This window comes from Eurosta solidaginis, chromosome 4 (genome assembly GCF_040869045.1).
Source record: "Eurosta solidaginis isolate ZX-2024a chromosome 4, ASM4086904v1, whole genome shotgun sequence".
Classification (NCBI taxonomy): Eukaryota; Metazoa; Arthropoda; class Insecta; order Diptera; family Tephritidae; genus Eurosta; species Eurosta solidaginis.
In genome coordinates, this window is record NC_090322.1 from 57,418,359 (window position 1) to 57,438,862 (window position 20,504).

General features: G+C 40.2%; 2 protein-coding genes across 2 annotated transcripts; both read right to left on the reverse strand.

Annotated features, from left to right (window-relative positions):
* Positions 1–2,249: 2,249 nt before the first annotated feature.
* Positions 2,250–7,649, reverse strand: LOC137249813 (glucose dehydrogenase [FAD, quinone]-like). Its single transcript, XM_067781755.1, has 2 exons — positions 6,825–7,649; positions 2,250–6,251 (listed from the first exon to the last, which is right to left on the reverse strand). Exon 2 carries the CDS (start codon positions 5,198–5,200, stop codon positions 3,335–3,337), a length of 1,866 nt encoding a protein of 621 aa, XP_067637856.1. The 5' UTR covers positions 5,201–6,251; positions 6,825–7,649; the 3' UTR covers positions 2,250–3,334.
* Positions 7,650–7,675: 26 nt separating this feature from the next.
* Positions 7,676–9,795, reverse strand: LOC137249814 (glucose dehydrogenase [FAD, quinone]-like). Its single transcript, XM_067781756.1, has one exon. It carries the CDS (start codon positions 9,530–9,532, stop codon positions 7,676–7,678), a length of 1,857 nt encoding a protein of 618 aa, XP_067637857.1. The 5' UTR covers positions 9,533–9,795.
* Positions 9,796–20,504: the final 10,709 nt, after the last annotated feature.

Here is a 20,504-nt window from a genome sequence, read left to right on the forward strand (position 1 = left end):
CGGCCTCCGAGACTATTTGGCTAAGTTCTTTTAAATATGGAACAGTGTAGATTATGCTAGGTTGAAAAGGTCAGAAATATCAACCTTTTTCACTGCGAAACTTTCATGTTCATTTCGAATGCCCTTAATGAGATAATTAACACCTGTGATGATGTGATGTAACATCACTTACTTTCGCATTTGAACTTGATTAAGCATTGCAAGAACCTACCCTAGATAACTGAGCCAATAGTCTGCAGTCCTGGAAATTGATTAATTGGCGACTAAGGAAGTTATGGAACAACTCCTCTTATAATCTTGATACCATCTGCAGAGAGATTTTGTTAGTATGCGCTAAGTGCAGAAAGTTCACAACCGAAATCATCCTCACTGCAGATACGTTTACTTTGAGAAGAATGATTGATCTTCTACTATTATGACGTGCTTATTTTAACCTTAAAGTTTTGCAACCCGTTTGGTTCACGACAAGTGGTCGTGCAAACTAGTCCGTCCCATTGTATCTGATCATTTCATAAGTGATATTGCGTTGCGCAGGTACCCGGCAAAGAGAAACATTGAGATGCTCACAAAGATGCCAGCTGAAGGCGCAACACTGGTGCATAGCTTCAGTTTTTTTATAACTTTTGATTAAAATTCATTTAAAGCAGTCTGATGTACAGATTTTTCGAATGAAGAACATTTCTAATCCCTTTTTAGACTCCCTAATACCTCCCTAAAGAATTCTCTATTTTATAAGAACTCCTTAATCTAAACTACATGCATATTCTAAGGCACATAAGCCTTTGAACCTTCCAAAGTTTCAATGGATTACTCTTTTTGTAAAGCGCCACACTAGCACAAGCAACGCTCTAGGCGCTTAACTCCCCCATCCCTTCGTCTAAGGCCGTCAGCAGTTGCAAGAGGTCACTTCAAGCCGCAGCTAACTTCGCAAACAAAACTCTTGTATGGGTACCTCGAACATTGAGGCAAAGGAAAGGCCGACAAAGATGTGGTCTAGATACATCATCCACTTACATCAATTAAAAGAAACATACGTGGCAGATTCAAGGAGTTAGCAGTCTCCGACTGGTACTCCTCCGACACTTACAAGATAGCCAGCAAAACTGGCTGAATTTCCCATAGCAGGAGCACAGAGGACCTACTAAATACGTCAACGAAAGAAATCGTTAGGGTCACTGGGCGCTCGGTCTGAATGCTGAATGATTGGAGATCCCTTTAATCGCAATCGTAGTAGCTGCGTAAGAAAAAGGCGCGCACTACCTATGTGAATGCATAGCCCTAGCTCACATAAGGTTCCTAACTATGCACAATTATATACTGTCAGAATTTTGGGAAGTAGATAAACGATCAGTAAAAGATATCAGCAGGTTCATTGTGCGCATTAATTGATTTGAACGGAGCACAGACTACCCAAACTAAAATATCAGCAAATGGTTCCTGCTGAATTTGCATGAAAGTGACGGCCCGTGCCCTACTTGGGCTTTGGTCTTTGGTATCCGGGCGGCATACTAACCAACAAACCATCACTAACCTATTTTTTGTTTGTTTTGAGAGTTTCAGAATTTCGTTAACTACCTGTAATATAAGTACATACCCTATTTTTGTTTGATTTCGATTGAAACCGCTTTACAAGTTTGTGGCTGCTAGAGAAAGAGATCCCCACGAATCCATGCAACTAACGCACCTTCTGTGAACCTTATATTTTTCATATTTCTCTGAAAGGATCCATCTATATTCTACATACAGTAGGCGGTAATTGGACCTGTACGGATATTACGAACTTCAACTTCTAAAAACACTTAAAATATTTCGGCACACTACTGCACATTTCATTAGCACCACCCATCTCACTTATCTCCGATTTGTGAACGCATTTACCCTATAGTTATTGCTAATATTTTGATGTTTATGCAAAAACTGCGCTCAAAGAAATTCAAAACTTGTCGACCGCATAAACTCAACCTATGGTGGTCAGTCAAAATTACGCATTAATTAAAATATTAAAATTTCACAATAGTCATCGCAAAATGACATTTTTTTTTGTTAAAAGTACCTACCATCGGACTAACACTAAAGCCGAATGAGGTGCGATTGAAGACGCCAAATCCCAGGCAAGGGAACTTGCGCCAAATCTCATTTTGCATTGAATTCGCACAGAAACACTGAGTCACAACAGAGATGAGGCCGAGCAAACACTGAAGGCAATGAAATTCAATAGACAAAATCAATGCTAAACAAACACTGAGACGTACATTTTTAATACATTAATTTATTAACATTTTTTTAAGACTTAGAATTCATTTCAGTGCAATGTGTTTTTAATAGAATAGTTAAAAAGAAAAATTAAAAGAAAAAATTTAAAATAAAAAAAAGTTAAAAAAAAATAAAAAAATAAGTGTTAAAGAAACTAAAAACATATTTAAATAAAACTAAAAAAAAATTTTTTTTATTTAAAAAAATTTAAAAAAATTCTAAATTAATTTTATACATTTGACTTTACTCACTGCTGGCTCTGGCAAAAAAGCTTATTGCTTAAATCTAAATTATTTTTTTACTCAATATTTAAAAAAAAATTGTTTTTGAAGTTTAAAAAAGTTTAAAAAATTGTTAAAACGTTTGTTTAAAAAATTTAAAAATTAATTTTGTAGACTTGAATTTACTCACTGCTGGCTTTTAATAAGCTTTTTTGGCTTAATTCTGAATTATTTTTAAATTATTTTTAACTCATTTAAAAAATAAAAAATAAATAAAAAAATGAAAATTAGTTTTATAGATTCGACTTTACGCACTGCTGGCTCTTAATAAGCTTTGTTTTTAATTCTAAATTACGTTTTACTCAATATTAAAAAAAAAGTTTTTTTAAATTTAAAAATTCATTTTATAAACTAAACTTTACTCACTGCTGGCTTTTAATAACCTTTGTTTTGGCTTAATTCTAAATTATTTTTTACTCACTAACACTTTCACTAAAATTTTGCTCCTTAGAGCTGAATTTAGAAAGAACGATCGAACTTCGCATTCGGCTCTGTGCAGCCATAGAAGAATAATTCGGCTATGATCAATGGAAAATAAACTTTGAGCTAAAATTCCGCACTATTAAGTATTTTTGATTAAGCCAAAATTGAGTTTAACACAATTTTTGGCTCCACTTTCGCTAAAGTTAAATTGGGCAAAAACCGACCCATTTTTCGATCGCTCTCTTTAAATTTCCTTGGCAATTCCGTCTTCACTTAAATTTTAAATTAAATTATTTAAACTACGACTGTTTTTGGACTAATGGACCCCCGCTTACTTATAAGCTATGCGATATCCCCCCGATTGATGCACTGCATAATCACTGTTTGAACCCATGATCCTCTTTAATAATATCCGCTGCTTTTTCCGCGATCATAAAAACAGGACCATTCGGATGACCAGACATAATTTCTGGCATAATACTTGCATCAGCTACACGCAGATTCTTTATTCCATAGACACGCAAGCGTGGATCTACCACCGCTGCTGGATCTGTTGAAGGACCCATTTTTGCTGTGCCCGAGTAATGATAAATTGTAAATGTGAAATGGCGCACATGACATTCCCAGTAATCGCGTGAACCAAATGCCAAACCTTTACACGTCGGTATTCTACGGTTCCAAACTTTAGCGTTGATCTTCTGGAAAGCGGGATATTTAATCAAACTGATTGCTTTTTGCACGCCGCGCACTGAAATGTCTACATCATAGGGATGGGCGTAATAATTTGAGTAGATGAGTGGATATTTTTGTGGATCAGCGCTTTTGAGCATTATGCGTCCACGACTTTTTGGACGCAGTATCATAGGGAAGATCATGAAAGCATTAAGGTTTTTATCCTCTATCTCCGCAAACATCGAATCGTAAATGGTTTTCTTGAGTCCAAAACCGCGCGATATTGCCGGGTTAGAAGACATGGAACCGCCTACCAAAAATAATTCTATATCTGGCCAGCCATCTTTCAAATGTGGATGATCCAAATCCCAGAAAGCCATAGCCTCACAACCACCTGGCGAGCCGTAGGGACCTTCTTGCCGATTAAAACGATTTACAAGCGTTGGATCGGCAAAATCTTCAAAATGCAGCGAAGTAGCATTGGTGGTGAAGGTAACTGCAGGCGCTGTATGATCTTGCAAATTATAGCCAACGGCCAAATCCATAATCGGTTTAATGCCCATTTCGCGCAAATGTTTAGCAGGTCCCACACCAGACAACATCAACAGTTGTGGCGTATTAATAGCACCAGCGCTGACTATCACCTCGCGACGCGCTAAAATTTTATATTCCTGCCCATCAGCGCGCACCATGATGCCATATGTAGTTTTTGTTTGCGGATCAATGAGCACTTTGGTGACTAAAGCAAATTTCTTAATGTGCAAATTACGGCGCTTGCCCTTGAGTGGATATAAATACGAGCGATTTGAGCTCCAGCGTGTTGCGTTACGTGTTGTTGTGTGCAAATAATTCACGCCATTTTGTATATGTCCATTGTAGTCGCGATGATAGAGCCCATCCTGCTGCGCTGCTTCCACGAAAGCATCAGCAATTTTGGAACGCCAATTAACATACGAAATTTTCACAGGACCATTACGTCCCACTAAGTCTTCGTCAGCATCTGGCACATTTGAACCTTCGTACTTTTTAAAATATGGCAGCACATCACGCCAACTCCAACCTTCGTTACCCAATTCTGCCCAGCGATCGTAGTCGCGTCGATTGCCGCGCGTGTACATCATATAATTGAGCACTGATGAGCCGCCCATCACCTTGCCGCGCGGCCAATTGCAGCGATTGTTATTCATTGCTAGGCAAGCGCGATCTGACGGTTGCGTGCGATATTTCCAATTCATTTCGCCCAATTGTAAGAAATGCGCAACAATTGGTATATCCATGATAAGGCTCTCCGGTCCACCGGCTTCTAGCAGCAATACTTTCCACTTGGGATTCTCAGAGAGGCGCGCCGCAATGGCACAACCAGCTGTGCCAGCGCCTACAACGATAAAATCATATTCATTATCCATTTGCAAATTATTATCGAAACTCTCAAGATCAGCATCAATTTGACCGCGCCGCAGAAAATCGAAAGTTTCTAGAATAACATTGCGGTCTTGCGCGCATGTAGTACGCGCGCTGAAAAGGCACGCGACCAGCGCGGGCAAAATAAAGTTTGTTTCCAAAAAGTACATACTTGAAGTCTCTTAGTTTTGCGCTACTTTTTTTTTATTTTCACATGAATTTAGCGTTTTCGTATTAAATATTTAGCATTTTTTGTATGCGCTTATGATTTCACTTGCTTTAAGTTCTTTCGATATCACTTTTGTCCAATACAATGCCAGCTTCAAAGTTCTACAAGGTTCTAATGCACTAACACTTTGCACTCGTTTATCTTGTCGCTGGCACTATTCTATTCTTAAAAAAGTTTTTTATATTGAGCTCAACGCTGCCGAAGCGTTTTAGTCACTTTTTGCTTTTGTTTATCGTTCGCTCTTAGAACTGCGCGCCCGTTGTCGGGAAATGAACCGTTCGCTCGTTAACGCGCGCGTCTTAACGCCGAGGAAACGTAACTTCGAATGTTAGCTCTTCGGCTAATGCATGTGGTTTTAATAATTGTAATGAATTAATCGCCTGCGCGCAAGCGCACACATTATTCGTCAGCTTCTTTTGTGATTTTTTTATAAAAAAAGTAACAAAAAAACTCAAAAACGAAGTCTAATAGTTCAAAGCGCAAACGCGCTGACCAACGCTGAACAGGTTATACGACACTTGTCGCTGCAAATTTGTTGGCTTGTGCGACGTCAGCGCTGACAATGGCTTTGCTGATGATTAAGTTTTATTTTATTTGCAGCCACCGCCACAAACTACTGTTGAACTTGCGCTATGTCGTTTTTCCAACCGCTTTCTGTTGTACGTGATGCTTCAAGGTGCTATCGTCGTGCGCTTGTGTGAATTCATCAATCACTTTTGCTTTGGTGCCCCTTTAGTATGTGTGCCTTGTGTGTGTATATATATCCGACCAATTAGATGTGAAGCATATTGTTTTCGGTATATTCTAAGCTTTTGTTGTTGGCGCTCAACGCGTGGCAAACAATTCACCATGGTTTCTGTTTTGTGCTTCTGTTTCGCAGTGCTACATGCCATTAGACAGGTTTGCGCATCTCAATGATTGTTGTTGCTAGGGTCAATTGGTTGTTGAACTTGTGAAATGATGCAAACATTGTAGAATGACCTTGGTAGTTGCTGTGGCAAAATTCTTCGGTTAGGCAATTTCACAAGAATCAAATTGTTTTAATATAATCTTAATGCGCGATCGATAATTGATTTGACACCTACTAATACATAGATTAAGTTCAGTGCTGCCAAACCTTTGTGGCATAAAATTCTGGTATCTATTTCAACTGTCGTTCGCTAGACTTTACGTAAAGTGTATCCATTACCAAAGAGGATAAATATAATAAGAGACGTCACTCGTTACTTTGCATAATGTTTTTGGTTAGAGTAATAGCAGGTTTTCTTTTGAACGAGATGTGCATAAATTTAATTAATTAATTAATTTTCTTTCCAAAAATCACATTTGCATAAAGTGCCTACACGACATGGATAAATGCGAGACAATTAAAAATGTCCCTCATAGAAAACATTAGGTATCAATTTTTTTTTAATTTCCAGCGAGTTACTCGCCACTCGTAGCAGACAGGTGGCTCTTATTATATTTATCCTCTTTGCCATTACTAGATCAGAATGCCTTTTAAATAATATCTTGCCTTAACTACTAAATTTTTATAGAGCACTGGTGCTGCCAAGTTTTAATACCTCTTTCTTGTAATCTCATTCACCTCCGCTGGGTTTTGCTGCAAAGGCAACATCATTGTAGTGGAACCTGTCTTGGGCAATTGTTTTGACTAGACGTGTCAGTATTTGCAAAAAAGTGTTGCTAAGTTTCTGTTTGCCAGGATATTACGTAGCTATTTAAACTTGTACTGAATTCAATTACAAGTGAAAATGGGCGTAGATCGGAACATAGGTACTTTATTTAACGATTTTGACTGAATAATTGTGTACAGTTTAAAATGTTTCAGTGCTGCCAAGCTTCTGTTTGCGAATATCTAGTAAATATTTGGATTAATACTAGACTTCATTACAAATTATTACCGAATTATATGGTAGCATGCTTCATGTAATTAATCACTTTGACTGCGTCATCCATGTCAATATAGGAATTCAGTGCTGCCAAGTTTATGTGGAACCATTTTCAAGTTACTGCTTCGATGCAGTGTTTTAAGAATTACTATGGAAGGTTCTTTAAATAATATCTTTGACTACTTTAACAATCATGTTTTAGTTTCAACAAATTTCTAGTGCTGCCAAATACTCGCTGATGAAATATTTAAGCGAAAGGTGCACCCGCACTTAGGATAACTACTTTGACTAGCGCGGAATTGCCAATCGCTTCGAGCTCTATTTAGATATGTGATGTTATGACTGGACTTACTTTTTTTGGATAATTAAATTAGGTATATGAAGTACCTCATAGCGACCTCTACAGAGCGGTGGGTGTGATTTAGCTTAATTAAATCCCCTAGAAGCTAAGTAACCTAAAATCTCTGGGTTTATTATTGCTTTAATATCACAAGGGTCACCACAGTTGAAAATTTTGTTGCACATCAGCCAACATAATTGTGGTCCTCCTTAATCATATCCGCCGCCTTTTCAGCAATCATGAAAACCGGACCATTTGGATGACCAGCAATAATCTCAGGCATTATGCTTGCATCGGCCACACGCAAATTCTTCACACCGTATACGCGCAAACGTGCATCCACCACAGCCGCTGGATCTGTTGACGGACCCATTTTCGTCGTACCCGAATAATGATAAATGGTAAACGTGAAATGTCTGACATAACATTCCCAATAGGCGCGTGTTTTATACGCATACTTAGCACAGCCGGGTAGTACACGTTCCAGCAGCTTTGCATTGATTGCTTTAAACGCAGGCATTTCAATTAAACCTATTGTTTTGAGCACACCGCGCACTGCAATATCCAAATCATCGGGATGTGCAAAATAATTTGCATGCAAAAGCGGATATTTGAAAGGATCATTACTCTTTAGCATTATGCGCCCACGCGATTTTGGACGCAATATCATAGGAAATATCATAAATCCATTGGTTTTCACATTAGCAAACATAATCTTGTAGAGATCGGGTTGTATACCGAAAGCGCGCATTGTTGCAGGATTTTCATCAAAAGAACCCGCTATTTGAAACATTTCCAAATCCGCCCAACCGTCTTCCACGTCTGGACGACTGAGATCCCAAAAAGCGATTGCTTCCACAGCGCCGGGTAAACCAAAAAGACCTTTGCCATCCAAATATTGATTTATATTTTTTGTCTCAAAATAATCGTTAGTTCTAATAGAGCTCGCGTTGGTGGTAAAAGAGACCGCTGGTGAAATATGATCTTGCAGATTGTAGCCTACAGCTAAATCCATAATCGGTTTGATGCCTACATCGCGTAAATGTTGCGCCGGTCCGATACCTGAAAGCATCAGCAATTGTGGTGTGTTAATTGCGCCCGCTGTAAGTATTACTTCGCGACGCGCGTGCACCTGATAGGATTTGCCAACCGTACTCAATATCACGCCATATGCTGCCTTTGTCTTTGGGTCAATTAGCACTTTTGTTACAAGCGCATTCTTTTTCACATGCAAATTTGCGCGCTTACCTTTGATTGGATAAAGATACGCGCGATTTGAGCTCCAGCGCATACCGTTATGTATGGTGGCTTGTAAATAGGATACGCCCGTTTGTATGCGTCCATTGTAGTCGCGATATTTTAAACCATCTTGCTGTGCCGCTTCTATGAACGCTGCCGAGATTTGTGAGCGCCAATCAGCGTGTGATATTTTCACAGGACCATGACGTCCCACATAGTTTGGTTCAGCGTTTGGTATTTCAGAGCCTTCGTATTTTTTAAAGTATGGCAAAACATCGTTGTAGCTCCAGCCTTGATTACCCAGCTCTGCCCAGCGATCGTAGTCGCGTCGATTGCCGCGCGTGTACATCATGTAATTGAGCACTGATGAGCCGCCCATTACCTTGCCGCGCGGCCAATTGCAGCGCCGATTATTCATGGCCAAACAATATTTTCCTGTTGGTTGCGTGCGGTAATTCCAATTGACGTCGGTCAACTGCAGAAAATGCGCTAATATTGGTATATCCATAACCATAGTTTCTGGACCGCCCGCTTCGAGTAGCAGCACCTTCATAGCGGGATTTTCTGACAAACGCGCCGCGAGTGCACAACCGGCGGTGCCCGCGCCAACCACAATGAAATCATACTCTTTTATTAAACGCACATCATCGTCGACATGTTCGATATTCAAATCATTTTGCCCGCGCCGCAAAAATTCAAAGAAATTTATTATTATATTACCATTTTGCGCATTCGAAACACGATTGCTGCGGATGAGTAGAAAAGCGATCAACACGAATTCTAACCACAAACGCGTTAACATATTTTCTAATTTTTAAATTTATTATTTTGTTTTTAAATCAAATGCAATATTTTTTGTTCACAGCTAATGAAATTCATTAAGTACAATTTATATGGGTTACACACACCGTTAGTGCTGAGTTTAGCTTCCAGCCTTCACATGCACGTGCGCGTCTTTTCGAGCGGTCACAAAGTTGTGTGTGATTCCAACACGGAGTCGCGTACTTCTGTGCCAGCTAGCGCGTCCGTAATTCCATATAAAGATTTTAAACATTTTCAAGTCAATTAGAATATCCGAATGAGAAGAAATTAATTGTTCTGCTCACTTATAGCGCATAAATCTTTGTATGTAATTTTGTAAATATAGCGCTGTCATGCACATCGTGACGTCACAATGTCAGCTCAAAGCGTTCTGCCAAGACATGGTTCATTGAACGTAATACATGTTTACTTATTTACTCTAATTGTATACGTAGACACCCATTTTAATCAAAAGTTTTTATAAATTGTGATTGTGAGAGAGTTGATACAGTAGGACAAAGTAAGCAAAAATGATGTTAAAACGGAAATTTCATTTAACGCTATCGTGCAGCTTCTCCTTTCAAATTACTTTTAAATGCCTGTAGCCTAGCGACTCCGACTAGAGGTTTACGCCGATCACTTTATCGGCGGCGGCGGCGGAGTGAGCGGCGCGCCGACGTACGCCGGTGTTCTTACTTTTCTTGATTTTTCTATTTAAAAAAAATACTTAGGAAAGGTTTTGTTTATATGTATTTAAGGAAATTAACCTTTTGGCCATTTCGGAAAGATCCTAGGTTTTTGCCCCAAAATCTCGCAGATCGTTCAAAAATTTTTAGGAGTAGCTCTTTGCGGAGGGATTGTCCCTCGTTCACTTACTCCAGAGAGGCTTCGAACCTAACCCCGGTCTTTGGAATTGGTACTGCTGCGTCTGCTGAAGAGAAATGGAGATACATAAAATGGTCACACTTTTGTCTGTATATCTGGTGCAAAGCGTAGTTTCACCTGGGATTAAGTCCTAATAATCGTCGCAAACACAATTTCTTTAAATCATTTGTGGCTCCTTGCGGTCATGCACAAAGGCAACTTACGGTTGCTATTAATGGTCTAATACTCAGGACTCTCGCGGCACATGGCGCCTCCAGTTTTTTCGGCTGTGTTTAAGAGCTACAATTCCCGATGTGCGAACATTAGTAATCCCGACCACCAGTCGCTACCACGCTTCCTGCCCTCCACCATATGCCAGCACAGAAGCTATAGGACTGCGACTTCGAACTCATACCTTCGTCGACGTCACTTTCCTAGAAGCTCTAGGTGTAGCTCCGAAGACTTTATAACGGATGTTTTTGTCCCGCTATGCTGCCTAGCTACAACAGAGAAACACCTTGAAACGTTAGGAAGTGACTATTCGGCCATGGATGCCGCCCTCGAAATCATAAACAGTCTAAGTGGATGTCATTGCGTAACTCATGGGTGAAAATCGTATAATCCTCGTTGCATCTATATAATTAAAATTTTACAAGGACCCTGGATAAAATTTCTAAAATGTAGACCAAAGTTTGCAGACGGTGGCCGCCAAGTTTCGATAGTCTTAGTTAAATCAAAACGATATTTAAGAATGAAGTCGACCGATTTTAAGTTGAAAGATGTTAACTGCTGTTTTCCGGCCTTATGATATAAAAGCTAGTGGATGACTAGTTCGACTGTCCACTACGTTAGGGTAGTAGCACACACGATCATTAGTTCGACTGTCTTGGGAAAGCTTTTGTTTCATCACTTTGAGTATTCTTTGCGAAGAACAAAGCCTCACCTGGTAAATATATGTATGTGCCTACGTATTCACATTTGTAAAAGGAGCCGTAACGTGTAGGTAATATTTAAACTTGGTTGATAATCCATGTGATTCACTCCAAGGGACTAGTTTTGGATAGGGATTTTGCCTCACTGATTTACCTTATTCTTTCAGCCAATCGCAATATAAAATTCTTTAAAAAATCGGTACCTTTTTTGGGTAATTTGCTTTTTTTAACACCCTGAGAACAATTTGAACACATGCTCGCCTTACGTCATTCTATTTGAATTCATTATTCATTAATTTTTGAACAAAAAAAATGCAAACTGAGCATATAAATTTATTATATAACATTTCTTTTGGTGTTTTGTTTTAATAACTTGGTGAATTGGGTGATGCAAAGGCGGTGTTAAGCTGACATCGAAAGCGCCTGTTTTTTTAAATAACTTTTGGACAGTTAGAAAGAGTTAAATTTTGCAATTAGCTCCTTATAACTGGCAGTGATGCGCATCCCTTGATACCATTTTCGACCATATCCGACAAATTTTCGACATGAACAATAAATGGTCTAAACAGTCTTAAGCGAGTAGAAAATATAGTAACGCGCCGGACGCCGCCGCCGCCGCACCCGGGCCGATATTTTTGACATTCGGCGGCGGCGTGCGAAAAACGACCCAAATCGGCGGCTTATATCTCTAACTCCGACCGTTTTAAAGACATCGCGCCTTTACCAAAAACTGATCGAAGAATAAAGATGTTGCATCTTTCTTCTTCGATCAGCCTTTGCCTTTATTACTTCCTCGCGATAACTAACACCAGTTAGAAAATACAAGAGCGCCGAATTTTTCTCCATTTGATCTCTATCAAGACGAAAGTCCGCTGCTTTTCGCTTAGTCGATAGCACATTGGTTGCTTGCAGTGCGGCGAGTAAAAGAAAGAGCATCCAATTAGCGCACGTATCTGCTCTCTATTTTTCATAAGTCTCCGTCGTTGTGCTGAATTGGTTTATGGCCACCCACTGAGTAACAATTTCATGAGCATAAGGCTCACTCAAATGATAATTATGTACCTGTCAAACTATTTCTAATATTATGATCAGTTTTGAAGCTAACGAGTATTTATTTTTTCTAATTCACATATGTCACAAATGCAATACGCGCCCGTATACTGAGGTATTACATCCTGCCACGGTGCAGTCATCCAGGTGGTGCCCAGCCTAGTGAGACAGTTCTAAACGGCAACTCTTCTCAGCTCACAACCCGCCGAGCGAGCTGCTACAGTAGACAAGGATCTGCTATTGTGACAAGGCAAAGTATCCATCCCCATAGAACATGTTGTTGTTGTTATATTAACAGTGATTCACCCTATTCAATAGGTAAGAGCACTCACAAATTGTCATTAAACTCCCCAAACGAGAGTCCTAAGAAATTTGCAGTTTCAAGCTATGTTGCTGTTAGAAGCGTAGGTTCCACATTACAACTGAAAAGATGGTTGGTGTAATGTGGGGCATTCATTACGTATGTCCGGGAAGATTCTGGACAAGTACGAGAGTATCCTGTTACTGTTTTCAGAATCAAATTTGGACCAGACTGACTCGCGTCTGTCTGTGTCGTTTGTATTTTTTTCTTGTGCAAGGATTGTATAATGTATATTGATAACGGGATTTAACGGGCGAGACCTAACGAAGGTATTAACCATTTCACTGTGAATAGGGCTTAAGACCTCCTTATGTTTATCTGGATCAAAGGGCTCAGTTGGTAGTTTTCGAAACTCATCGAAGTGCTTACATGCTCCTTAGCCCCTGCGTGTCATCATTGACACTCCCGGACTCCGCTAACAGTACTCCTGGTCGCACCGCTTACTACTACGACCGTAGGCGGCCTGCTATCCTACTTCCATCCAGCTTTAACGTGACGGGTGTATCAGCCCGTTGCTACGATTGTTGTCCAACCGCTGATCATCTCAATGTATGAGTAATCTCCTACACCGCCCGCTCTGTACTACGCCACACTTTCTTAGTTCGGAAAACTACTGCCCTCCTAACACCTGAAGCCTTGTGTGTATGTGATTCTGACCATACAAATCAACAAACAAACAAAATTTCAAAAACGTAAGTCGTATTTAAGCAAATTTTTAAGACCACCTTAATAAAAGTGGACCAAAAAGCAGATAATTTTGGTTTTGAACTTTTACTGCTTTTTGTAGGTATATACGCACATTTTCTTAACTTATTTTATAGTGTTTCACTGAACAGGAGCCAAATAGGATCACAAACTCAAATGTTGCTAGAAATTACGGGTTTTGTTCATGTTCTTTTCTCATGTTCTTAATGCACTTCTTCAACGTTTTGGGGAGTTTTCTATCTTGATGGTTCTTTGTCGGTCATAGATCAGGTAGGTTCCGGAAAAAGGTGCTGACCTTATCATCTTGGGACCGATTTGATATGAGCACTTTCATCCTTCTTACTCATCCAACCCCCTCTTTCCGTAAGGCTGACCATTGGGCTGTAAGGGCTTTAAATTTCACTGCAAACCCATTGAATACCAGAAATCTTTGTCATAAAGCAGCCCTCGCTGTTATTCTAATGTTGCCGGAAATCCGTTATTTCAACAGTTTTCGTTGTTATATTTACGATGACAATAATTAAAAATAACAGAGTAAACGTATAATATAAATAGGTTATTGCCTCTTTTATACCACTGTGCAATCAATGTAAAGAAAGCTTTTTCCATACCATTTTTTTATTGCACTACACACCTTCTACTTGCTACCTGATCTCGCTGTTTTTAAAACAACTTTATGAAACTAATTCTCTCTTACATAAATACATATGTACATACTTACATGCTCTCCATTGGTAATTCCCATAAAGAAATCAGCAAAGCACGACTTTTTTGTTTTACTTTTGTTTGCACGAGTGTCAATGTCATGGGAACACCAAAGACTGATTGAAGAAGAAAGATGTTGCAGGGACGAAAAATAGTGTGAAGCAAGCTTCACAAAACCTCTAGTAGGTCACATTCACTACTACCACAGCAGAATTTGTTAAACTACCACTGTCTGTATTTGTTATTTAATAATTATTTGTACACTTTTTATTCAGCTAATGTGTTCAGAATTTACATTTTTACTCTCTAAAACTCCAATCAGTGTATTTGTGTGCTTAAATTATGTTAAAAATTGTGTTAAAGTTTTTGGTGTGGTGGAAGTGACCTACTACAATTTTGTGAAGCTCCGCTGCGTTCCACTGAAGTTCGCGCATGCAACATCTTTATTATTCGATCAGTCTCTGGTAACACTCAGATCTCTGTTGACGCTGTTTATGCTGCCAATCATCAGTTTGGTTTTGTTGTTGCTGGATACATATTTTATATCCATTTATAAGCTTCATTTGTATGCACGTATTTAAATTTGAATGTAGATTCACTACGCGTATTGGTTATGTGTATGAGAATATCAGTAGTCTAGTTCTCTTAAACGTCTTAACCCTTAGAAGGTCTTCGGGTCAAATTTGAACAATTTAAGGATGAGAAACCTGTTACCCTTATATTTGATATTTTATCATCACGATTATAAGTTTTTAGTGCAATTCCAAAGAATTACGAGCGATTTTCAGCTCATACTATTTTGAATTTTTAGCCCAGATGAAATTTTGTTTACCAGAAAGTGCTTTGGATCAATATCGTCCGGTACTCAGCAGGCAAACTGCTTTTAAAACCAAAAAATAATTGTAATGCTGTATTGGCAATAACATACACTCGGAATACGATTTGTATTTTCCCTGGTTCTGTATTAAACTACTTGTTAATGTATTATACTATTTCCTATACTCTAAATTTACTGCATGGGTCAAATGCGACCCACAGAAGTTCGAATGAAGGTTAAAAAAAATTTATGTAAACAATTTTGTTCTGCGTAGTCATGCACCCAACGATGCCATTTATAAAAATTCCCATTGGTCAGTTTATGATGGCCTTGAGTTGTATGGATTGAGAATAAGACCCATAATGACTCAGAGGATCCTATTTGAAATTCTTTTGGGTATTTTCCCCCTTTTAAAACCATCCCTTTTTTTGTCTCACAAACTATCCATGACGTGTTTGTATTAAAATGTATATTCTGCAATCTCACTAATTGTAAAAATGCGCTAAATAAAAAAGCTACAAAATATCAAAGTTATCTTTTTACCGGTTCGGTTTTTATGCGGACATATTTGTTCCCGCGAAAAGGCGAGACTGAGAAAATTCCTATCTAAGGGCGATACGACGGGGAATGGCCACACTGTAGTGAAGAGTCCTTTGAGGCGCTACTTAACACACACATCCCAGCCAGGAGATGATGCGGAAGAGTTGTGCAACAACGTCTTCGCACCAAATACGGAGCGAGCATTACCAGGATTTGTGACAAATACCAAAATTGAATGGGTTATAAAAACGTTTGCCAAGTTCAAATCGCCGTATCCATGGAATGGCTTTGAACAATCATTGAGGTTTGTATACAACTGAACCACCTTCCACAATCTCGGAGAACGGTTCGAGTAGTCTTCATATCGAAAGCGGGAAAATCCAGTAATCTGCATCCGAAAAACTACAAACCTATTAGTTTGATACCTTTTGACCTGAAAACCCTAGAGAGATTAATAGATGTATATATGAAATAAAATATGAATGAGAATTTATTCTTTTAAGCCCAACATGCTTACACCAAAGGCAAGTCAGTCGATACTGCATTGCAGGGGGTGGTCATGAACATAGAGAAAACTCTGGAACATCAGGAATATGCCCTAGGTATTTTCCTGGGCATTGCCTGTCTCGAAACGAGCAATCCCCTACAGACTCAACTCGATTGGAGTACATCAGCTGCAGAACGATCTCTTCGCAATTGGGTCTACTCAAGGCCACAAAATCTGTAAACATAGGAACACCGCAGGGGGGTATTAATACCAATGCTGCGGGCGTTGGTCATAAGCCAATTGTTTAATTGGTTCGATAGAATACCAGTGAATTTCACGGCGTAACAAAGACGATTCAGTCATCATAGGCGGCAGATGTCTACCAAAAACAGCTCTCTGATGGATCAGGCACTTCGAGATGTTCATACTTGGGCATATGGAGTCAGGTTAACCGCCAACGTATACAAACCGATCTACATAGTGTTATTTACTAGAAATATAAGGCCCCTACTTGGTGTAAGCCTAACTTGAAAGGAGTAACCCTACATGAAAAGTACAACACAAAATTTATAGTAAATAAACGTGGAAACTCCATGTGGAGGAGAGAAAAAGGATCCGTGGCACTGTATGCATCCAACAGGATGCATGTGGGGCCTATCGCCAAAACTCTTCCATTAGATATTTACGGTAATTGTAAAGCCCATACTTCACTAGAGGGGGTATGCATACTATCAATGATAATTGCCAAAAATATAGCGATATCAACTGCACCAAAGCTTGAAGAGTCGGGCAGGTTGAGAGCAGGCACCATTTAATATAGCGCGAACCTGCATAAGCTTGGACAAAAATCTTAGGACCACAGCCGGAAGGTTGGCACAAACGGAAACTATGCACGTGTATTCAATTCAAGTTAACGGAAGCGATCTGCTGTTTACTGTGTCCATCCAGAAATAAGTATATGCTACAGACTAGTTCTGTTAAGTCTGAATCGAGCTCAAAGGCCTTAACAAAAAATTTCGAGGGGTATTAAACCCCAACTCATCAGCAATGTTTTGGCCCCGTTAAACCAACAATTCCGCAATGTTGCTTCGACAGATGTCGCAGTTTTGTGTGAACAGTTACATTTGAAAACTTTTTATTCGTTTTATGACTCAATCACGCCAGAACGGTTAAACAGATTTGGACCATTTCGGGATAATTTTCGGATTGTTTTTGTAATCATATCGTAGTCCATTTCGGGACTATTTCAGGATGATATTCGATATTCTAGATTGCTTCGGGACTTTTTTAGAACCGGTTCGGGATTATTTGGGAATGCCGATCGTTTCGCGACTGCTTTCGGAACTATTTCAATATCATTTTAGGACTACCCGCAGCATGCGTACTGCAAGGGCAGATCGACGGAAACGGCTCTCCATTCGATTGTAAAGCAAAAAGAGGGGTCCCTAGAACACAAGAGTATACTCTGGGTGCCTTTCTAGACATCGAGGGAGCTTTTAACAATGTCTTACCGGGGGCAATCGAAAGAGCTCTGGTGGGTTTAGGAGTCGAGGCGGCTCTGGTTGAATTTATTAGCAAACTTCTATGCGGCAGAATTGTCGCAGCGGAGTGGGAGGGGCCATAATTAAGAGGAAGGTGTGCAGGGGCATGCCACAGGGGCGTGTCCTATCTCCTCTCCTCTGGGTTGTGGTAGTCAACGAGCTTCTTGTGGAGCTGGAAGCCAATGGTTGTCGGGTGGCTGCCTATGCAGATGACCTCGCTATCCTTGTCAGAGGCAAATTTCTGGGCACCCTGCGCAATGTTCTGCAGGGCTACCTAGATACTGTGGCTAGGTGGGCTGAATCATGTGGATTGGCGGTCAACCCGGGAAAAACGGAATTAGTCCTTTTCACAAGGAGATATAAGATGCCCGATTTCAGAACTCCCTCGATTGGAGAGGTACCGTTGGTACTTTCTGATAGGGTTAAATATTTGGGGATTGTTTTGGACAAGAAACTGTCCTGGAGACCCAATGTGGAAGATCGGGCCAGGAAGGCCGCCATTGTCTTGTACTGCTGCAGAGGAGCTTTCGGAAAGAAATGGAGACTCTCGCCAAGAATAGTACACTAGCTTTATGAGATGGTGGTCAAACCGATTCTGCTATATGGGGTGCTGGTCTGGTGGAAAGCACTGGACACGGCGAGCACCTCCAAAATGTTAGTGTCAGTGCAACGGACGGCGCTGATCGGTATCAGTGGCGCTCTCGGAACAACACCTACCTTGGCACTGAACGTCATGCTGAACGTATACCCAGTAGATATTGCGGGAAACGCGGCCGCGGCAAGGTCGTTGGTCAGGCTTCGTGATATGGGAAATAGACTTTCTGACCGCGGACACTCTAGCCTTCTTACCAGTTTCGACTTTATCCCGGACAGAACGGACTACTGTATGCCGATAACTGCTCCCTATACAACCTTCACTCCAGTTATTCCAGAGAGAGGATTGGGGAAGAGGAATTATCTGGGGCATGGGACCGGTTAACTTGTTCACGGATGGGTCAAAGCTGGATGGAAAGGTTGGTGGGGGGGGGGGGGGGGGGGTCTTTTGTCAAGAGCTAAATTTTAACCGCAAGTTTAAGTTGGCTGATCACTGCAGTGTATTCCAAGCGGAAATTGCTGCGATTAAGGATGCGGTGGATGTAATGGTATCCAGTGCTACCACGGTTAGGGAATTTAACATCTACTCTGATAGCCAAGCGGCTATCAAGGCATTGAGCTCAACTACAGTGCGATCGAGGGTGGTCTGGGAGTGCCTGACCTCGCTTGCGATTGCATCGAATTAGTTTACAATTAAGATTATCTGGGTCCCGGGCTATAGTGATATCCCGGCTAACTGTCAAGCGGATCTCTTAGCCCGCATCGGTACAACTGAACCGGATGAAGATGGCTGTAGGGATTTCGGGATCCCGCCTCGAATCAGCTCAGCAAACGTTGGGCGGATACCACGTCTTGCAGGGTAGCAAGATCTTTCTGGCCAAAAGTGGATGGCACGAGGTCTGCTGAAATAATTGGGTTCACTAAGGCTCACCTATCAATGGTCATTGGGGTTTTGACAGGGCACTGTCCCATGGGTATCCATGCGGTACGTCTCAATATACTGGAAACTCCATCCTGCTGCAGCTGTATGGAGGATGATGAGGTGGAATCACCAAATCACTTTATGCTTGATTGTCCAGCTTTTGCCAGAACTAGGCGAAAGTACTTCAGTCGCGACTCACTTGGATCTCCCGAGGATATATCCAAAGCTGATATCGGTATCATTCGGAGCTTTATCGTTGAATGTCTTCACTGTTTTCGGTAGTGATAGTTTTTAAGTTCATCAGGGCCCGTATTTGGTTATCTACGAGAACTCGTCTGTTCTCGTATCGGGCCTTTAGGGCTTCCCACGCTAAGGCAAAGTTGTCGTCAGTCAAGGGAAATTGGTTGACTATTTGAGCTGCCTTTCCTTGGGTTTTGTATCTGAGGTGATACAATTTTTGTGCTTGGGAGAGTTTGGGATGGTTAATATAAACGGCTGTGAACATGTCACGAAATGAGGGCCATTTTTCATAACCACCATAAAATATTTCGGTATCGCAGGGAGGGATTTTTAGCGAAATACCGGAGTTATCGGGTGGACCTGTTGTGACGGTAGGGGGAGCGGGGGCATTTACTTGTTTAAGCAACTGAAGCTGGTCTTCGATCTGGGCTTTTGTGTCTTCGTATGCTATGAGACAGGACCTGTATATGCTATTAGCAGATGTTGGAAAATCTTCGGGCAGGTCCTGATCTGGGGTTTCGACAATCTTATCGAAGACGGTTTGGACTCTATTCCAAAATTTGTCTATGTTTGAGTTTTTTACTTTGAGTGAGGACTCCGTGTTGTCTTGGAGCGACGTCGACCTAACCCGAGCACAATATTCCAAAAAATTGTCCGTTTCGGATGTAAATTTTTTGGGGGCAGACGAGATTTTAAATTTTTTAACTCCTTGAGTTTTGGAGCCACCTTTTTTGGTTTCATCGTCACTCATTTTCGAGCTTTCTTTTATGATGCTTAGAGTTGAGAATTAACAAAAAATTTAACTTCAGAGAGAAAACTTTTTTTTTTTTTTTTTGAAGAGAAAGTATTTGCTTTTAACTATGTGAGGGAGTTACGTTTAAATATTCACGTTAAATAGCAAGAGAGAGTACTTTTCAAACCAAAAAAAGTTTTTAACTTAAATTTATTTGAGGGTGAGACTGAGAAAATTTTACCACTGTGCTGCGTTTGCACTATATTTAATATATGTATATGAGGGTGGTTTAAATATACGTGGGAAAAATTATGTGAGATATATGTATATATACGTATTAAAAGTATCTCGGGGGTAAATTATTATAATTTTGATACGTATGAGATTATCTAAAAATGTGTATTTTTATTTTTTTTTTTTTGTGTGACTTAGAGGAGTCTTATTTAGCTTCGATTTGTTGGACTGTAGGGGCTTTGAGGAGA